This window comes from Lampris incognitus, chromosome 4, assembly GCF_029633865.1.
Source record: "Lampris incognitus isolate fLamInc1 chromosome 4, fLamInc1.hap2, whole genome shotgun sequence".
Classification (NCBI taxonomy): domain Eukaryota; kingdom Metazoa; phylum Chordata; class Actinopteri; order Lampriformes; family Lampridae; genus Lampris; species Lampris incognitus.
Genome location: NC_079214.1, coordinates 23522507 through 23544147, shown reverse-complemented (window position 1 = coordinate 23544147; position 21641 = coordinate 23522507). Strand labels below are relative to the sequence as shown.

Here is a 21641-nt window from a genome sequence, read left to right as displayed (position 1 = left end):
AATATGTATGGTAGCTATTAAACTTTTAAAACAATTTCCTTCAGTTACAGTTCTGTTTTTTGTATATATTGTGGTACCACAAGCAAGTGAAGTACATTTCAACAATGCAGTGACTTATTGATAGCAGGTTTTCACAAAAATACAAGCACATAAAACTCGTTTAGAGAACAGAGACTGCTTGTTCAATCATCTTTAGTGCGACTACTACTTCCGGCTGCTCCCGTTAGGGGTCGCCACAGCGGATCATCCGTTCAGTCATCTTTAGTAAGTAGCTCTTAAATTCAGAGGCCATAATTATAAATATTTAATCTCCTGAACCTCATGCTGCAAACCAGAGACAATAATTTCTGGCAGCCAGGTCTTTTACTTGCCAGGTTACTAAGATTTTATTTAGTTTGAAAGCAGAATTCAGATTTATTGTTACATTCAAAGAAGTTGTGTAGCTGGTTGATGATTGATTAGGCATGCTATAAAGCAATCTGCAGAGTACTTATGCTGCTGGCATTTTCTTATTTTCTAGTTCTCAGCTTGCCTGCGGTGGAAAATAACCTTGAGATATCAAAACCAACATTTCTGTCAGCTTTTGCAATACACGCAATTCATAGACATCCACTAAAATAATATTAATGTCGTTTTTAGTGTTAGGAAATAGCGCTGATTGATGGGAAATCTGGATGCTTAGGAATGAATTTGTTTCATCACTGTTGTTTGAGAGTGCTGCTGAACTGCTATCCAGTGACTAACCTCAACAAGTGCGCCAAATGGGATCAGTCATATCGTAATGAAATCATGATAACTATTTTCAACGTTAGAAAGGTTTTAAAATTGATGCCTCAAAAAATAAATGTCGCGGTGACGCCCGACAGGATTCATCCAGGCGAAGTTTTAAGACTCCCAAGTAAGGAGGAACCGTGATCGACCATGCTAGTTTCGGAAGGACGACATTTGTGTTGCTACGTGGTACGCCCGCCCATGTTATTTTACCGGCTGACGAATATGTGTTAAACGCTAGTATACACACTCGATATTTTGAGTTTCTTTACATAGGCTTTCAATTGTTGAAATGTCGGAAGATTTGCTACGCTGGTGTGTGGACCAATTACACCACAACTTCGGGCTGGAGTTATGTGAAGACATTGTCCAGTAAGTGAATATTATTAATCAGCTTCAGCGAGCTAACTTCTAGTAATTCTACGTTAGCCGTTGTGGAAGCTAGCTGGGTGACATGGATCTTTTTAAAGAACGCGATAATGTGTCCTGGTACAATGACAGCTGATGGACTTGCCCATCTGCATAGCTGTGGATCAATTCAAGGGACGTTTTCCCTTTTCTAGTGTGATCAGAAGACGTAATACTTGCAGTAAACTTATGTACTACAACTGCGTTTGCGCCATATTGGCTTGAATTTTAGCCACAGTTCTTATTCACATTACCACCTAGCATCGCAAGTTAAATAAATATGCACTTTTAAGTTACATCAGTAGTTTTGCTTGGTGTTCCTCTCTGTAATATGATGTTTAAAGAAAACTGAACCGTCTATTCTTCTGCCAAGGTACATTCTATCTATTAACAATTCTGATGAGATTGAAGAGTATGTGGGAGACCTCCTGATGGGAACTGATGGGAGAAAGAGACAGTTCATAGACGAGCTTCTGCAAAGATGGAAGAGGACTCGGTGTCAGACCACAGACAACCATGAGAAATTCCTGCTCAAAGACTCTGGAACTGGAGCAGGTGGGTCAGATAATGTTTGATGTCAGCTGTGTTTCCAGTGTCTTGTTTATTTTATTACACTGTAAGATTTAGCCTGTGAGAGAGGACAGGAAGATGCAGAGGACAGGTCAAGATAGAAACGGATGATCCGCTTTGGCGAAAGCAGCCGAAAGTAGTAGTAATATTCATAGTCATTTTAATTTTGTTAACACGGCGGGTGACTTTCCTGTTTATCACATTTTAAATACTAACTTTTAAATCCCCGTGGTGCATTTCCTCCTTGAACGTTTTTTAATGCAATAGATAACATGTTTCATGTGTTAATCACAACCTAGGAATCACATATTTATACAAATACCTAGACATATATCTTAAGTGCACAGAATAAACTTTGTGGGTAAGACAACTGATTCTCTTTTCTCAGAATCTCTTGACATGACCAAAGATTCCCAGAAGAAGTCCAAGCGCAAAGGTCGAAACAAGCAGGAAGTCATGACTTTCAGTCAATCAGAGCCTGGCCTGCAAACAGTCAAAACCCCAATGGACCTGATGAAGGTGAGCTGAGGTTACATATTGTCCAGTCAAATTTCTCCACAAAGTTAATGCATAAGGATCAAGTAATACACCCTTTTATTTTTATACGAAAATACCCATCCATTTCTGAAAGCCCTTCCCACCCTCTCCTCTTCTTTCTCTTTGTCCACAGGCCCAAGAGAGCAACAGTTCTTCCTCAACAAAGAAAAAAAGTAAGTTTGTGAATCTTTATGCTCAAGAGGGCCAGGACAAGTTGGCTGTTATTCTCCCTGGACGTCATGCCTGTGAGTGCCTAGCCCAAAAACACAACCTCATCAACAACTGCATCACTTGTGGTCGCATTGTGTGTGAGCAAGAGGGCTCAGGCCCCTGCCTCTTTTGTGGAAGCCTGGTAAGGAGGATAAATAGTTGTGATTCTTTGTATTCCATAAGATTACCATTGCATTTTCAATCTTCATGTAATGATTACCTTGTGTATTTGTACAGCAGAGTCTTTTTAAATATATTTTCTTGTGATGATTGGTTTTTCTACTGATACAGGTCTGCACTAAAGAAGAGCAAGAGATCCTACAGCGAGACTCCAACAAAAGCCAGAAACTCCGGAAGAAACTCATGGGCGGTGAGAGGCAAAACAAAATCCATATCAGACTCCACTAGATTGTATATGGAAATACAACACCACTACTCTGATTGATTTTGTATGATGTGGTTTGGTTTGTTGTATTTATCTCTTTAATTATACACAAAAATGCTTCTGCTTACTGAAACTTGGCTCCTAATGATATTTTACATCTGAACCTGCTCCTTCCTGCATACATTTGTCTTAGCTTTCTGAATGGTGGGTGTTGTGGCCTGGCTGTGGTTTTCTTGTAACAGCCAAAAGACTATGATCGTTGACTTCTGTGATATTTCAGCGTTTGAATATATGACTATCAAAGTTTTTGGCCCAACTCTAGTGCTTGTGCTTCTAATTTATCGACCCCCGAAATGTTTTTTTTTCTCTGCTCTTAATGAATTACTTACTCTTGCATGTGCTATGTAATTTTGCTTCCTCAGTCATCCTTCCATACTTGTCTCCCTGAGCACTGTTTCCTCTCTTTCTGCCTTTTCTCCTGTCAACCCCTCTTCCATCACAGAGATAATTATGAAATCTAACTCACCTTCTTGCCAGTTAGACCTTGCCCCTATCCATCTTAAGGCCTGTTTGTCTGATCTTTCTGCCCTCATTGCCCACCTGATAAATACTAGTCTTGCCTCTGACACTGTTCCACTTTGCCTCAAAACAACTGTAGTTTCTCCTATTCTAAAGAAATCTGGTCTTGATCCTACTGTGCATAAATAGACCATTCTAAACTAGCATGTGTTAGCAAAAGTGCTTAAAAGAGTAGTTGTTTCCAAGAGCCTCTATAAAACTTCTTAGTCTGGGTTTCATCCACTCCACATTCCTGAGACAACTCTCCTCAGGGTTGTTAATGACCTCCTATCTGCTGACTCTGGTGCCCTTAGTGTTTTCCTCCTCCTTGTTCGAAATGCTCTTTGTCAGGGTTTGCCATTCCATTCTCCTTGTCTGCCTTTCTGCCATTGGTATTGCTGTCACTGATTTCTCTTGGTTCACTTCTTAACCTTCTGAAAGACATAATTTCATCTCTATTCAAAAGCACAAATCCTCCAGTGCTGCCATTTCTCAAGGTGTCCCCTAGGGTACTGTTCTTGGCGTTCTCCTTTTTATTATCTACATGCTTCCACTTGGTCTTATCTTTCACCGTCATCATCGCAGCTTCTATTGCTATGCTGATGACACAGATCTACATCAGTACCAGTCCCACTAATACCCTGCTGCTGCTGTCATTAATAAACTGCAATCCCTAAGATTTGGCATGATTTTATCCATTTAAAATGCAACGATGATGTGGTGATTCTGTTTGACAATTGGATAATCAATCAATATTATAATTGAACAGCATTCCAACATATAGTTTGCTGTAGGAACCAGAGAGAAATAAAACTGTTGACAGTGATTTTCTTGGACTACAAACAAGATGTCTGGAGTCATTGTGGCTCTTGTCCCATCAGCTCACTGGTAAATAGTCTGCACCCTTGTAAAAATCAGATCAGATATCGATTATTTTAGTAATCCAGTATTCTACCAATTATTCCATCGATTAATCGAGTAATTGGATAAGAAATACCTTTGCCTTATTAAAGAACAATAGTAAATATACAAAAGAGAAAATAAGACAGGTCTTTTAAAATGAACAACTAATTGGTTTCCTTTTTTCAAAAAATTAACATTTTTATTGCTTAAATTGCATACAGTAATATATCAGTCAAAACTAAACCCATTTAGTAAATTTAAGTGCCATATTGCATTTCAGAAAACATTTTCCGAAATGCAATGAAGTCCAACCTTGGGGGTCATCCCGGGTCGTCGTCTGTGTGGAGTTTGCATGTTCTCCCCGTGTCTGCAATGGTTGCCTCCGGGTCCTCCGGTTTCCTCCCACAGTCCAAAGACATGTAGGTCAGGTGAATCGGCCTTACTAAATTGTCCCTAGGTGTGAATGTGTTGGCCCTGTGATTAACTGGCGGCCTATCCAGGGTGTCTCCCCACCTGCCGCCCAATGACTGCTGGGATAGGTTCCAGCATCCTGCGACGTGAATTTGGATAAGTGGCTTGGATAAAGGATGGATTTTCTGAAATACAAAAAAATCTAATTACTTTAAAAAAAGTTATACATACAATCCAACACTAAGGCATAGATGATAATAATAATAATAATAATAATAATAATAATAATAATAGGGCAGCATGGTGGCACAGTGGTTAGCGCAGTCGCCTCACAGTATGAAAGTCCTGGGTTCGAGCCCTGGGGTAGTCCAAGCTTGGGGGTCGTCCTGTGTGGAGTTTGCATGTTCTCCCCATGTCTGCGTGGGTTTTCTCTGGGGGCTCCAGTTTCCTCCCACAGTCCAAAGACATGTAGGTCAGGTGAATCGGCCATACTAAATTGTCCCTAGGTATGAATGTGTGTGGGTGTGGGTGTGTATGTCAGCCCTGTGTGATAGTCTGGCGGCCTGTCCAGGATGTCTCCCTGCCTGCCGCCCAATGACTGCTGGGATAGGCTCCAGCATCCCCGCGACCCTGAGAGCAGGATAAGCGGTTCGGAAAATGGAATGGAATAATAATAATACATAAACATTGAAGTATAAGTTTCAACCTAACTACAGCTCAGGCATAATGTAAGCCTTTACTGGCTTCTTGGAAGGTTTGTGGCATTTGATGTCCCAGTAATGTTTGATTTAATGCTAACATTAGTCGGGTCCACTCTGTAAACTAAATGCATAGACTGGATGCTCTCTGCTGAGATGCTGAAGCGTTGGCATCCTGCTATTGTAGTAGACTAGTTAGGTTTTACAATAGACAGACTGCACAGAGTTTTCATTTTGTTTCAGCTTAAAATGATCCAGGATTTTGGACACTTTGTCATTTTCTCTGCCCCCCCCCCACTATTTTATCTCTCGTCCTCCATTTTGCAATCTGCGCCATCGTCTTCTTCACGTCAGGTGTCCACAGCGTAAATGCGTTGTGCGACATCAATAATCATCTGTGCAAAACTCAGTGAGCTGTGCATAGTTATATGGATTAAATCAAGCTTTGCCTCGATGATTTTAGTAATCAAATTATTTTAGTTTCTTGAGGAATTGTTTCAGCCTTATACCTGTGTTCATCCTACCCAGTCAAGACGTTTCAGTAATGGTATACAGAGACTGGATGGTGTCTCCAACCATGATAAAGATGACCGTATTATGTAACCTGACATCATGGTCCAGATGGATAAAACAATTTTACTACTGTAGAAATTTTATGGATTGTAGCTTTAAACAATGAATGAACTCCAACTTTTTCAACCTCACCACTGATAAAACTGAAATCTTACTTTTTGCCCCCAGATCCATTATCACCACACAACCTGATCTCAGTGTTGATATTGATGGTATTACAGGTCTTTCCTTTAGCATCTGATTGTAATCTTGGGGTTATTTTGACCAGTCCCTGTCCTTTGATACTCATTTTAGTTCTATTGTCAGACTGCACTTTTCCTCCTTCATTACATCTTTCAAATCACATCTAAACACTTATATCTTCTCAAGCGTTATCCTCCTCTTTCTGTTTCACCTTCTTCTGAGTGATTCATGTCTTATTGTTTTGTTGTCCTGTTCTGATTGTTGCCATGTGTGTGTCATGATATGTCGATACTTACTTTTGCTAAGCAACCTTGAGCTCTGGAAAGGTGTTGTATAGATAAAGATATTAGGATTATTATTATTGTGGTTGTTGTTTTAGTTATTTATTTCTTCTTTTTTTGCGTGCAGACTTTTCAGATAGAGATTATCTCTCTCACCAAGAGACTCGGATGAATGCTGGCTTGGAGAAGGCCATCCAGCACAAAGATAAACTGCTTGAATATGACAAAAATAGGTACTGTAGCACCTACACTACAAAACATGACTTTTGCTTTGTAATGAAATCAAGCAAGAATGGCCTAGTATATTACTGTATGAAATGTCTGTAATTTTACAGAACAACCTCTGATTAGAAAAAATGATGAAACATGCAGTTGTGCATTGCCTAATCAGTATCATCCATAATTTTTCAATTTGAGTAATTACCATCATGTCGATGGATTTTTTGATTACATCAACAGTGTCAAGAGAACGCAGGTTCTTGATGATGAGTCTGACTACTTTGCTGCTGACTCCAATCAGTGGCTATCACCCAGCGAGCGTGACATGCTGAGGAAAAAGGAGGAAGAGCTACGGGAAATTCGCTATGCTTCGCGGAAGGACAGGAAGATCACGTTGGACTTTGCTGGTAGACAAGTAATTGATGAGGGAGACAACTTTAGCCAGTACTACAACAAGTGAGTAAAATAATCCAACACCACCATAGTATCAGGGGAAACCAAGACATGGTGCAGTATTAATGCTGTATGTGTAAAATGGTTTTTGACTTGAATACATACTTGAGTCAAAAATATCCTTTGTAATATGAGGGGTGGATTTAATGTTGCTTAACAATGCTTGAGACCCTTTTCCTTATAAAGTAATTATTTGCAGGCTAGATGAAGCCATTAAAGCAATGGGCAGTGATTCCCCACTGAAAACACAACTGCACTCAGACAGGCAAGGTTTGCAGCAGAGCTCTGGAAATCTGGTCAACCCCAACATAATGCAGGAAGCACCAGAGGTAGGTCATTGTGTGCAGTATTGGTTGATGGATGTACTTATTAAGTTATGTTGAAATTGTTTTTGGTATTAGAATATTAGCGCCATAGATAATCAATCAATAGAAATATTTTAGGCCTGGAGTTTTCAGCTAATTTCATTCAGCTTTTAAGTTAGTCTTGGAAGATTTACATCCAAGGAAATGTCCTTTTTGTCGTTTTTTTTTTTTTTTGCTGGCATATTTGAGACAATATCTAATCCACAAACATCCAGATAATAAATGACTTTTCTTATTTTAATGGTTACTGTCTGATAGGTGAGGCTTTCCATGGAAAAATATTAGTCTATTGTGGCGGACACTAGGGGCTATGCCTCTCACCCAGCAGGACTGTGAGCTGGGGGCGTGGTTTACGTTCCCGGGCTCGCCGGTGCAGGGTTGTTCCTGCTGCAGTTGGTTTTTGGAGTTGAGGAATGAACATCAAACTCGCCTTGGTCTCCTGTGTTTTTCCTCATTCCTGCCACATTGGTGACCCCGAATTGAACATGTTTGGAGCAGAAGAGGAGTGTGAATCCACTTCGGCCACGCCGCCCCAACTCTCACAGCCGGCCGTTCTCGCCGCGGCTGTGAAACTCCCAGAGTTCTGGCAGAGCGACCCGGCTTCGTGGTTCCAGCATGTCGAGGCGCTGTTCCACCTGCGTGGAATCTCCGCGGACGACGCCAGATATTATTTGGTCGTCGCTTCGCTGGACCAGCAGTCCACGCGCCGGGCCATGCAGCTGTTGCGCGCCCCTCCGCAACACGATAAATACGTGGCCCTCAAACATCTTCTGCTCCGGAGGTACAGCCTATCTACCGCAGAGAGGGCAGATAGAATCCTTTCCCTATCCGGTTTGGGCGACGGGACGGCTGTGGAGCTCATGGACAATATGCTGTCGCTGCTAGGCTCAGACGAAGGTGGGTTCCTTTTCCTGCGCCAGCTCCCGTCTCCTGTGCGCGCGGCTTTGGCTAACTCCCCGTGTCTGGCCGCTGGTGACTGCCGAGGTTTGGCTGAGGAGGCCGATCGGGTCCTGCTGGCTACCAGACGGTTCTCTGTGCAGAGTGTGGCGTCGGAGCCTCTGCAGCCGACGTCGGAGGACGCGGACCCGGCAGTGGTGGCTGAAGTGACTGCCCGGAGACGGCGCGGGAGAGGCCTCTGTTTCTTCCACCAGCGGTTCGGCGGCAAAGCGAGGCGCTGCGTCCCTCCGTGCACGTTTGAGGCGGCGGGAAACTCCAGGGCCAGCGCTCAGTAGCAGCCGTGGGCGCTGGCGGACGTAGTGAGCTGCTCTTCATTAAGGACACGATGTCAGGAAGTCTGTTGGACTCAGGCTCGCAAAAGAGCCTACTCCCTCCTGCTAAGACAGACAGGTCGGCCGAAGGCGGCGGCCCACAGTTAAGTGCAGCTAACGGTTCGTCCATTGCGACGTTTGGCACAAGGTTGGTGACTGTTTGCTTCCACGGGCGCCATTTTGAGTGGGACTTTGTAGTGGCCGCCGTTACGGTTCGTATTATCGGCGCGGATTTTCTGTTTGCTAATGGTCTGCTGGTTGATGTTGCAAACCGCCGTTTAATTGATGCTGTGTCTTTCGCCACTGTTCCGTGCGAGACAAGGGGAGCCGGGCCGTTAACACACGCTAACTTTTTAGCATTAGGGGATGTTTTTCAGCGTTTGCTGGCGGATTTTCCATCGGTGACTACGCCTGCCTTTTCCACCGCGGTTACTAAACACGGGGTACAACATTTCATTCCCACTCTGGGACCGCCAGTTTTTGCGCGCGCGCGGCGCCTCGACGCGGTAAAATTGGCTACAGCCACGGAGGAGTTCGCCATCATGGAGCGTCTGGGTATAGTGAGGCGTTCCAACAGCCCGTGGGCCTCGCCGCTTCACATGGTGCCCAAGGCGGATGGGTCGTGGCGGCCTTGCGGCGATTTTCGCCGCCTGAACAACGTCACCGCCAATGACCGCTATCCCATCCCACACATACAGGACTTTTCCATACGCCTGGCAGGTGCCACTATTTTCTCTAAGGTGGACCTGGTGCGCGGCTATCATCAGGTTCCCGCGCGCGCAGAGGACGTGCCCAAGACCGCAGTGATCACCCCGTTTGGGCTTTTTGAGTTCATGCGCATGCCTTTTGGCTTGAGGGGGGCAGCGCAAACCTTTCAGAGGCTCATGGACTCGGTGTTGCGTGACCTTGATTTCGTGTTCGTTTATCTCGACGACATATTAGTGGCCAGTCCGTCAGCTGAAGAGCACCTGGCGCACCTGAAACAGGTTTTCCGTCGTCTGGACGAACACGGCCTGATAGTCAACCCGGCCAAGTGTCAGTTTGGACTGCCGGTGATTGACTTCTTGGGTCACCGTTGCCTTCCAAGGTGCAAGCGGTGGCGGAATTTCCCCGCCCAGTCTCTGTTAAGGCATTGCAGGAATTCTCGGGCATGGTGAATTTCTATAACCGTTTCCTCCCTCGCGCTGCCCACCTCCTTCAGCCACTTTACGAAGCCCTGCGGCTTAAGAAGGCTAACGACCCTGTCGACTGGACTCCCGAACAGGTCCAGGCCTTTGACGGAGCTAAGTGCGCCCTGGCTAACGCTGCCCTCCTCGCCCATCCCACACCCACGGCGTTCATAGCTTTAACAACCGATGCGTCTGACATAGCCGAGGCGGCTGTGGTTGAACAGCGTGTGGCGAATGCGTGACAGCCACTCGCATTTTTTAGCCGCAAACTGCGGGATAGCGAGCGCAAGTACAGCGTTTTTGACCGGGAGTTGCTGGCACTGCACCTTGCAACCCGGCATTTCCGCTTCCTGCTGGAGGGTCGCCCATTCACGGCTTATGTGGATCATAAGCCGCTGACTTTTGCCATGTCCAAGGTGACTGAGCCGTGGTCTGCTCGTCAACAGCGCCACCTAGCGGCGATCTCCGAGTTCACAACGGACATTCAGCATGTGGCCGGGAAGTCCAACCCTGTTGCTGATTGTCTGTCGCGTGTGCTTGTGTGTCCTGTGCACCTCGGTGTGGATTTCTCCGCTATGGCTGCCGACCAGCCCAGCGACCCGGACGTCCTTGCCCTTAGGTCAACGCGTACCGGTCTCAAGCTAGAGGACGCTTTGATTCAGGAAGGCAGTCCTGCCCTCTGCGATGTCTCCACCGGCCGTCCCCGCCCTGTTGTTCCAGTGGCCTGGCGCCGTCGAGTTTTCGATTCGATTCACTCCCTCTCGCACCCTGGAGTTCGGGCGTCAGTGAAGTTGGTCGGTTCCAAGTTCGTCTGGCCTGGCCTCCACAAGGACATCAAGGGGTGGGCAGCTGCATGTGTAGCGTGCCAGCGCGCTAAGGTCCACCAGCACACTAAATCGCCCCTCGAACCGTTTCCGATCCCGGCCAGACGTTTTGACCACGTGCATGTGGACCTGGTGGGCCCTCTACCTTCTTCACAGGGTTTTACGCACCTGCTCACAATGGTAGATCGGACCACCAGGTGGCCAGAGGCTGTCCCTCTATCCTCCACAACATCCTCGGATGTTGCACGCGCTTTTCTTTCCTCCTGGGTCGCCCGTTTCGGCATTCCGTCAGATATCACCTCAGACAGGGGCCCCCAGTTCGTGTCAGAGCTCTGGTCGGCACTTGCGCGATCCTTGGGTGTGCAGGTACACCGCACTACCGCGTATCACCCTCAGGCTAACAGGTTGTGTGAACGTTTTCACCGGTCGCTCAAGGCAGCGCTGCGCTCTCGGATGGTAACTGGGTGGATCGTTTACCTTGGGTGATGCTCGGGTTGCGTTCGGCTCCTAAGGAGGACCTCGACGCGTCACCCGCTGAGCTGGTGCTCGGTCAGCCACTCCGCGTCCCTGGGGAATTTTTGCCTGGGAGTTCCGCTCCTCGACCCCGTCCGGCCGTTTATCCTTTTTTGTCCGACAGCACTCAGGTTCCAGGCCCCATTCACCACTGTTTTCCGCGGTCGTTCGTGCCTGCGGAGCTCATGTCGGCTTGTTTTGTTTTTGTACGGCATGATGCTCACCGCTCGCCCCTCCAACCCCCATACGATGGCCCATTTCTGGTTCTTGAGACGGGTCCTAAGGGTTTTGTGCTAGATATGGGTGGGTGTAGGGAGCGTGTCACGCTTGATAGGCTTAAACCGGCGCACAGGGTGGCAGGCGAAGTTGTGTTTCCGGCCCAGGTTCCCCGTCGGGGTCGTCCTCCTTCCAGGACCCCGGCAGTGTCTTCACGGGTTCAGCGTTCTGCTTCTCAGCCGGCTTTGGACTGTGTTTCACCTACGGTTTCGGCTGAGGGACGGCACAGCTGTTATGGCAGGCTGCTTAAGCCTCCAGTGAGACACTAATTTTCTTTTCAGGAGTCCCTTCTGGGTGTTCGGGGGGGGGGGGGGCTGTGTGGCAGACACTTGGGGCTATGCCTCTCACCCAGCAGGACTGTGAGCTGTGGGCGTGGTTTACGTTCCCGGGCTCGCCGGTGCAAGGTTGTTCCTGCTGCAGTTGGTTTTTGGAGTTGAGGAATAAACATCAAACTCGCCTTGGTCTCCTGTGTTTTTCCTTATTCCTGTCACACTATAGCATTTTATAAATGACATGCTAGCAAACACATATGACAGATTAAGCTCATGAAATACTTTTACCAACAGAAAACACAACATTAATAGTTAAAACTCAGGTTCAACTATTTATTTTGTTTAACAGTGGGAGAGGTGCTAACATGATGGTGCTAGTGACTTTCATTTCAAATGGATCTCTAAATTTCAAGTGCTCTAACACCACCAATTAATATGTCACCATTGGTGTCAGTTAAAAGGAAGAAAAAAAAAGACAATTTTCATCAGCATTGTAACTTTAAATGACAAATACAAAGACGTTGAAATAACTTGTCTTAAGGTTTGATTCATCTTGGACTGATAATCCAAGATCACTTGTGTTTATGTTGCTCTTAACATGTTTTCTAGAGGTCTGATGCTAAATATGTGAATACTGTATTGCAGGGTCCCTCTTTATGCAGATGTTGCCCATTTTGTGATCGAAAAAAAAATAATTGCGCACTTTGTACAGGAATATACCATCACTACCTAATATTACAATTAAGATATTTAGATAATCACATTAACTTGGGTAACGCTGATCCTTTTTCTTAGATAAGTTCACATTTTCCCAGGTTTTTTTTCTTGAATATGTTTAGTTTGTGCCTTTGTGTCTTAATATTGAACATACTACCAAGACACTATCATCGTATGTGTACACCTACTTGGCAGCAGATAAACGTAAGATAGAGCTCAAGATAGAATTAAAATGGCATGGCTATAATTTACAGCGGTTTCTCAGACATTATCCAGCAGCCTTGTAACCTACAATTACGCTGTGCCCTACATTTTACTCTGCCCCTGGCATAAAAATTGAGTACATAACAATTGACTCAACTGTAATGGAAGAACTATTCACACTCTGCTGCAACTAGTTATGAGGAGGATAATGAGAATGCAGAAACAAGCATGTCGGTGAGCTGGCTGACTAAGTCTGTGTTCCCAGTGGGTGAATGTAGGAGGCGGTGAAAGTAACAGGAAGAACCCAGCGAAAGGCAGGAGCACAGAAGAAGGTGAGGCAAGGGCACAGCGGTCCAGACTGAGACTACAGGACAAGGAGCTGCAAGAGATGTCTGATGACGGCTGGTGTCTCAGCATGCACCAGCCATGGGCCTCGTTGCTGGTCAAAGGCATCAAGAGGTAAGGAGCGTACGAACTTGGCAATGAAGCCTTGGAAGTTGTTACAGTAAGGTGTCCATAATTTGTCAACACTTTTCTCTTGATATTTTTTCATTCATTGGTGACGTGTGTGTGTGTGTGTGTGTGTGTGTGTGTGTGTGTGTGTGTGTGTGCGCGTGCGTGCGTGCGCGCGCACATGCTTAGGGTGGAGGGACGGACCTGGTACACTTCCCACCGTGGGCGTCTGTGGATTGCTGCTGCAGCCAAGAGGCCCACTCCCCAGGAGATTGCTGAAGTAGAGGGCATGTACCGCCACATCTACAAGAAAGGTATACACACATTCCTACATAAAATCAGTCTGTGTTACAAATTGTTCACTTTTTTAAGGGTAAAGATGGTGATAAAGGCCTGAAACATAATATAATTTTTTGATGTAATGGACTGTGTCATATATTGGGGTAGCTTATTTATTTATTTTACAACATATCTTTATCACTTTTTGAGTTATGTGATGAACAATACAACACAATCCCCCTTCCGATCCTCTTCAACCCTCCCACAGACCTCCCCCAAAAAAGAAAGAAATAAAAATGTTAATCCACATAGAGGTGGCAGTCATAGTATTATATTTGTGTACAAAATGTGTGTGCGTGTGTATATGTTAGTGCTGTCAAAATTAATGCGTTAAATTTTGCATTTAATTTGAAATATTTAACGCGTTAAACATTTCTAATTAGTAACTCGTAATGTAGAGTGAGAGCTGTGTTTTTCCCCTACTCAGCTTCTCACTGAACTGTTACAGTGTGTAATCTTCATCTCTGCTTTCTTACAGCAGTAAGCTTCATTTGTTCCCAGCACTCATCTCATCTCCTCATGGAGAATATTAGATATTTTACTATGCTGTGCCATTGGGGCACATGTGGGGTTCTGTGATGCGCCGTTATGAATACGTAATGAATGTTGTGAATTCACGACCCTTTAAATTCTACTGGCACTTGAACATGGAACACATTTTTTGTTGTTAATTATAATTTATATTAGTGCATACAAGACATTATTGCCTTCTAAGCTGATACCTAATTGTGATGGCCTTGATGGTTTTGAAATTCAACTGGCACCTTAACCTATACTATAGGCCTGGGTTCTGGGTTTTATTTTTTTAGTGCATATGAGAAATATGCCTTTCAAACTGACAGTCAGTTTTTATGGCCTTGATGGTTTCATTGAAATCTGTAGTCCACAGGAGAGAATCTGTGTTCAAAGATAAAAAGATGCTATTGAACAATAATATTTTAATTTGAATATACTTCCTTTGTGTTGATTCTACATTAATCCCGTGTTTCACATTTAAATATCATTATTACAAGCTTCAGTTTTAACAAGAAAAAAAAGCGATTGCGATTAATCTCAGCAAATTGTGCAGTTAATTAAAAAAAATTGAATCGATCGACAGCCCTAATGTATATACCTACACACTCACTCTGGGGTGGCTTATTGACACTTCTTGTCATCTGTGCAGAGCCCAAGTTTCCTAAAGACTACCCCACTGGCTGTCTACTGGGCTGCGTCAACATGACTGACTGCCTGTCTCAGGAGCAGTTCAGAGAGCAGGTTAGTAAAAACACATAGCTGAGGCAGTAAACATTGTGAAGGTAAAACAACGTGCAAAAGCAAACCCGCAGACCTCCTAGACATTGCCCTGACTTTCTCCAGGCATCTGGAGGCATTTTCCCCTCCTTGTCAGCCAAGAATAGACAGAGTAGGCCAAACAAAACACTGGAAAAGTGTGTCTAAATCTGTTGTCTTTTCCCATAGTATTGTGCACCAACAAGATCCTCTAGTTGGTGTGCTAGTCCTAATTTTTCATTAAAGGGGCTCATTTATTGATTTTCTTATTACTTAAAAAATATTTATTTGAAGGTGTTGATTAGAAATTAGTTTCTTATTAGAATGTGCTTAACAGAGTTATCCACACCCATCCTCATTTCTCCTGCCAAGTGACATTACTATGTACTTCTACTGTGTTGCCTGTGCCTTCCAGATAGTGTGCACACTATGAAACAACTGCAGTATGTCATCTTACCAACAGAGGTCACACTGCACCATTTAATGATCCATTTACAGCATTAGTGTTCTTTAGGGGGCGCTAGCCCCCTAAAGCATGCTCACCCAGGCGCAGCAAAACCCATCCCCTTAACATGTACCACTTCCCTCCCACCCGAATGGTGATGTCACTACCACTCTCACAGGAACACTAAATGTGCATTAAATTAAGCCGTTCTGTTGGAGCAGCTTTTACAGGGGATGCAGAGAAACATTTGATTTCAGAGACTTACTGATTAACAGTTTAGCAATAGTGGGCACTGCGGCTTCCACTTTTCAGTCAACCACCTTCCATCCCTGCTTAAAACAAAGCCTGCTCTATCAGTTTTGATTTTTGATTGTTTAGTTAGTATGTGTGAACATGATTCTGCCAAACCTGTGTGTCAGAAAACCAGGTTAAAGATGCTGGATGGATAGTACAATGTTACTGACTAAATGTTGATATTTATGGGGTCTTAAATGTTTGCTCAGGATTTCATGTTCTGTTGTTATTAAGCCCCTTCTGGTTTTAACAGGTTTACACCAGAAAATAATGTGTTGATACACCATTTAAGTCATCTTGTGTGCACAAATCTGTGTCTTTTGCTGAAATCATCCTCACTATCTAAACTGTCCTGCTTAGAAAGTGACTTGTGTTCAGTCTTGTATTCATCTTGAAGACTGAGTAGAGTCGATTCATTACATTGTGGAAATTGGGATGAATTCAGCCCATACATATTTATTACAAATTGATGTCTGTCTTAAGATAATGTTCCAGTTAAATATTGACTTGTCTGCTGCATTTAAATGTATAGCAACTGAAATTTGCTACATTTGGAATGTTTTAGTTTGGGATTAAGAAGAGGATTTATTTTCCACTGCATATATATTTCAAATACATTTATGTCACATTACATAACATATATGAACACATGATCATCACTAATATGTGAGTAAGGTTTACCTCACTTTTTTTTTCAATTTCATCAATGCAGTGCTAACAAGAAATGTGAACGTCTATATTCACCATCGTTTTTCATGTTTTTTTTTTAATTGGATAGCCTATAGTGAAAAAGGCTGCCTCTTTTTAAAATGGGGTGGTGTAGTTGGGGGGGGATGGGTAACATGCAACACATGGCACAAGCATGCCCTAAATCTGCAACACCACAAGCTCCCATACACTACACTTCCGCATACACATCCTGTCTTCTAATGAGATGTGCAGCCAGATCACGGTTATCACAACGGCTCATGATTCTGTTCTGCTGATTGACAAACCGAGCAGCGTTAATGGAATTGTTTCATGCTTTATTGGGTTGTCGTGTGTGTGTGTGTGTGTGTGTGTGTGTGTGTGTGTGTGTGTGTGTGTGTGTGTGTGTGTGTGTGAGAGAGAGAGAGAGACAGAAAAGGAGAGAGGGAGTGAGTTCCTGCTACCGTGGATCTGCACTCACACCTGTGTTTTAGGTTGATGTATGTGTGTTTCTGTATGATTACAGACAGTGTTCTCAAGTTGTATGTTTGAGTGTGAGAAATCACTTTATTTAGGATGTGTGCTGCTCCATGTTACTGCACTACTGCTGGGACTTGTAAATGTGAGGGGTTTCCCCTTTGTGCTGTGGACTCATTCTCTTTTCAACCACTCATTCTACCCAGGGTTGTAAAATCATGTTTGCTGGCAGTGTGACTGCCCTTTCATCCTGTGAAAGTGTGTGTGTGTGTGTGTGTGTGTGTGTGTCTCTCCATTTGCACAGAGTGGCCATAAATAACACCCCCACCCCACACAAGGCTTCTCAGAAAAAAGAAGAAAGAAAGATAGATAGAAAGGGAGAAAGGCAGCTGTAGAAAATGGAGAAAAAGCTTGAGAAGAACAAGACTAACACAAGGCTAGGGATACTGGTGAACAGTTGGCTTCTGTTGTTATGCTAGCCTTTTTTGCACTGAGCATTAAAATCACAGTTATTTAGCTTTTAGCAGCCAAAGCTTGTTGTCCTTGCGTGTAAATGGGAAGTAACATGTTGTGCTAGTGGATAGCGGCGTACACACGAGTTGCTTGGCTTGGCGACTGGATCAGGCATAGGATTTACTGTCCTGTGCTGGCAGCTGTGGGTGGTTAAGGAGGTGGGGGCGGGGGGGTTGAAGGACAGACAGCCATTATTCTTCAGGCTGTGCTAATAAATCTGTCCCATGGAAATGAATGAATTATTTAGAGAAGAGGAATGCTGAGAGAATGAGAGAAGTGATATGAAAGAGGAAAATAAATACTTGAATGTCACCGGTCCAGTGGAATAGTTGTTCCTGCACTCTAGGAGCATTGTAAAACACTGGGACAACACCAAAGAACCAATGACTGCAAGTGCTGAGAGACCACCTCAGGCAGGGCAGGATTTCCATCTGTTTGATTTGGACCAATCCTTCCCCTCATTAGAAACCGACTGGTGTATTGATCCATCCCCCCCGTAATCTCTCAGTAGTCCTAACTCCTCAGACCTCCCTCCTCCTACTGATAATTGGCTAGCCATTATGATCAGTGGTCTGCCTCTTCACCCCCACCTCCCACTGCTCACTCAGCAAGGGGTGAAGATGTGCACACGTTTGCTTTGTTGAGAAAGCAAAGGCTAGGAAAGAGACAGACAGAGAATGCAAGAAAAGATGGGGTATAGTGATTGGAGGATAGGGAAATGATTTAGGAAACAAAAAGATCCACAGAGAACTTGAGAGAATATAGTTTATTAGGGTAAAATGCATAATTAGTCAAATGTTAGGTATGCCATAGATGGATCACTTTACATCAAAATGACACTGAAATACAATACAACTGCTCAGGAAGTTGATCAGTTTAATAGTCAATTAACATTATTGTTTGAATGCAAAATATATCTACTCCTTGACTGTGCACATGCACATTCCCAATATTTAAACTGAATCACAGCAGTAGCACAAGCACATCAAATCCTATACTGTGTTGCAATCACATCAGCAACCTACTCCCTGTGGCGATGAAATTGATTGAATCAATCCACACTCTTAATAAGGCCCTGATTTCTTTCTTTTCTGCAGACCGTATTTCCAGCTAGAGCACTGTATGTCTGGGTGAATGCAGGTCAAAGTGGTCTAATCTCTCAGGCAGACATATGCCAAGAAAAGAGCTAGCCACTCTTTCTCTTTGATGGAGCCTAGTGCTGTATTGATCCATACTGAATGTCCACAGGGGCAAGTAGTAGGTGAAGTGTGCAGTTTTTGTGCGGTCGGTGCATACACTGTCTTATCAAAGGGCCCCCTGAATTCCCTGATAAGGGTATGCTGACGCAACAGTGGAATTCGGAAGTTTCAACACAAGTTGAGGTTTGGATTTTTTCAACGGGTCATGCAGGTGTCTGCTGTGAGAAGTGCAAACAGTTTTGTGTGTTGAACATGTTTGATTTTACCTTGTGTGTAAAGATAGCATTTACTTGGTAAAATACAATACATTTCTCAGCCTACGTTTCAGACAGGCAAATATTTGAGGCAGTCTTTATGACAGCTAGTACATGCATATTTGGTTTAGTGAGGGAAAGCATTTAATTTTTTTCAGGTTTTATTTGCATAGATATTTATGGCAACAGGCATGGGTGCAAGTCCATGGATGCCGGGATAGCATCCAGTGCTTTACCTGTGCCCCCCATCCATAGGGTTAGTGGTTGTGTCAGGAAGGGCATTCGACATAACATTTTGCCAAATCATTATGCGGATTGCCAAGATCATACTGGATACAGGATCGGCTGAGGCCTGGGTTGAAAATGGCCGCCATTGGTGCTGTGCCCTCACAGGATACTGATGGAAACTAAAATCCGCTGTGGCGACCCCTGAGAAGCAGGGGACAAGCTGAAAGAAGAAGATTTGCGAATTGGCCTTAGTGTTGATTCATTACTCAACTTGGAACAAATCACTATGACAATGCAGGCAAAAAATTGTATCTTTGCAGCAGTGCTGACCACTTTTTTCCTAGTACATTTTAAATTCCCCAATATTGTTTTTCATAATGTTATCACTTTTCTTCAGTTTTGTTAAAAAACAAACTACCAGTGACTTAAAGTGTAACTTCTCCCCCAGTTCTGAGCCTAACTCCACCCACTGCATAATTTTGTAAAATGCTAAAAAGCGGACAAGGGGCTGAGAGCAGATGCAGGTAGGGACTGAGGAGGGGGGCGTAGATGTGTGAGACAGGAGAACGAGTAGCTGGGGAGATCTGCGAGAAGGGCCTGATGGGAGTTGCTGGCTTACCACTATACCCAGTCCCTTCCACCGGCCACCCTTCCGGCACGGCGTCATGCACCACCCCATGATGATGATGACCCAACCGCTGGGACACGGATGCGTTACATATGGACATATGGAAGGGGTCCCCCATGAGACGGGTCGCAGCTTTCTGGTTGTCAAGAGAGGCGAACGATGGGGCAACTGCTCCCCCAGCCACGGCGCAAGCCCGGTCCAACTGACCCAGTTGTCCAGTGGTTTTTCTACAGCCTTAAAAAGCACAAGTCCGAACCATTGTGCCAAAATTGGAAATGATGAAATAATACAACAATAACTAACTGTAAATTGAGAGAAATTCAAAAGGTTGGTAGAAAATGTAGTAAAGGCCCAAGGTTAGTAAGTAAACCCTGTGAATGATGAGTCTCAATCAGCATATATTTGAAAATGAGTGCAGTTTCACAGACTTACACTCAAGGGTGGGGGTTGGGGGAGGTCAGTCACCCTCCTGTTAGAGGGCATTAACTTTCTTTTTTTTAAATTTCATTACGTAAATAAATCCCAACCGGTCGACTTATGTCACCATTGGCCTTGTAAGGTTCAGGGCTGATTTAAAACCGAAGATGGCGTGTTGAGCCATTTTCAACCCATGAAATGCTGATTTTTATAAATTTGGTAAGAAATGTCAATATTAACACAAGCATTGACGTGTTTCATTACCGTATAGTCAAATCACTCTGTTTACAGCTCAAAAACACATTGAAGTGTTTAATACCTCTTTAATTCATCAACTGAAATTTTCATATGGTGTCACATTTTATTTCTCTCATCAGTTCTCTTTATAGATGCATGCACAGTGTGGCTGGCAGGGTTGAGAAAGGGGTGAAAAAAGTACCAATAATATAAGTATTTTGTTCATCTGTAGTGTGAATGTACACTACCGTTCAAAAGTTTGGGATCACCCAAACAATTTTGTGTTTTCCATGAAAAGTCACACTTATTCACCACCATATGTTGTGAAATGAATAGAAAATATAGTCAAGACATTGACAAGGTTAGAAATAATGATTTGTATTTGAAATAAGATTTTTTTTACATCAAACTTTGCTTTCGTCAAAGAATCCTCCATTTGCAGCAATTACAGCATTGCAGACCTTTGGCATTCTAGCTGTTAATTTGTTGAGGTAATCTGGAGAAATTGCACCCCACGCTTCCAGAAGCAGCTCCCACAAGTTGGATTGGTTGGATGGGCACTTCTTGCATACCATACGGTCAAGCTGCTCCCACAACAGCTCAATGGGGTTCAGATCTGGTGACTGCGCTGGCCACTCCATTACCGATAGAATACCAGCTGCCTGCTTCTGCTCTAAATAGTTCTTGCACAATTTGGAGGTGTGTTTAGGGTCATTGTCCTGTTGTAGGATGAAATTGGCTCCAATCAAGCGCTGTCCACTGGGTATGGCATGGCGTTGCAAAATGGAGTGATAGCCTTCCTTATTTAGAATCCCTTTTACCCTGTACAAATCTCCTACTTTACCAGCACCAAAGCAACCCCAGACCATCACATTACCTCCACCATGCTTAACAGATGGCGTCAGGCATTCTTCCAGCATCTTTTCATTTGTTCTGCGTCTCACAAACGTTCTTCTTTGTGATCCAAACACCTCAAACTTGGATTCATCCGTCCACAACACTTTTTTCCAGTCTTCCTCTGTCCAATGTCTGTGTTCTTTTGCCCATCTTAATCTTTTTCTTTTATTGGTCAGTCTCAGATATGGCTTTTTCTTTGCCACTCTGCCCTGAAGCCCAGAATCCCGCAGCCGCCTCTTCACTGTAGATGTTGACACTGGTGTTTTGCGGGTACTATTTAATGAAGATGCCAGTTGGGGACCTGTGAGGCGTCTGTTTCTCAAACTAGAGACTCTAATGTACTTATCTTCTTGCTCAGTTGTGCAACGCGGCCTCCCACTTCTTTTTCTACTCTGGTTAGAGCCTGTTTGTGCTGTCCTCTGAAGGGAGTAGTACACACCGGTGTAGGAAATCTTCAATTTCTTAGCAATTTCTCGCATGGAATAGCCTTCATTTCTAAGAACAAGAATAGACTGTCGAGTTTCAGATGAAAG

The 21641-nt window shown here is 44.1% G+C and overlaps 1 protein-coding gene across 2 annotated transcripts in view; it reads left to right on the top strand.

The window, feature by feature from the left end:
* The first annotated feature begins 997 nt into the window (after positions 1 to 997).
* The window catches only part of trip4 (thyroid hormone receptor interactor 4), a 122844-nt gene continuing 102200 nt past the window's right edge, over positions 998 to 21641 (top strand). For both annotated transcript variants that reach the window (XM_056278888.1, XM_056278889.1), the window contains exons 1-11: positions 998 to 1143; positions 1553 to 1734; positions 2138 to 2268; positions 2420 to 2638; positions 2788 to 2866; positions 6616 to 6721; positions 6948 to 7163; positions 7360 to 7489; positions 13034 to 13227; positions 13411 to 13535; positions 14726 to 14817. In XM_056278888.1, the coding sequence (XP_056134863.1) occupies positions 1064 to 1143; positions 1553 to 1734; positions 2138 to 2268; positions 2420 to 2638; positions 2788 to 2866; positions 6616 to 6721; positions 6948 to 7163; positions 7360 to 7489; positions 13034 to 13227; positions 13411 to 13535; positions 14726 to 14817 (1554 nt within the window). In that variant the 5' untranslated portion in view covers positions 998 to 1063. The remainder of the gene's footprint in view (positions 1144 to 1552; positions 1735 to 2137; positions 2269 to 2419; positions 2639 to 2787; positions 2867 to 6615; positions 6722 to 6947; positions 7164 to 7359; positions 7490 to 13033; positions 13228 to 13410; positions 13536 to 14725; positions 14818 to 21641) is intronic.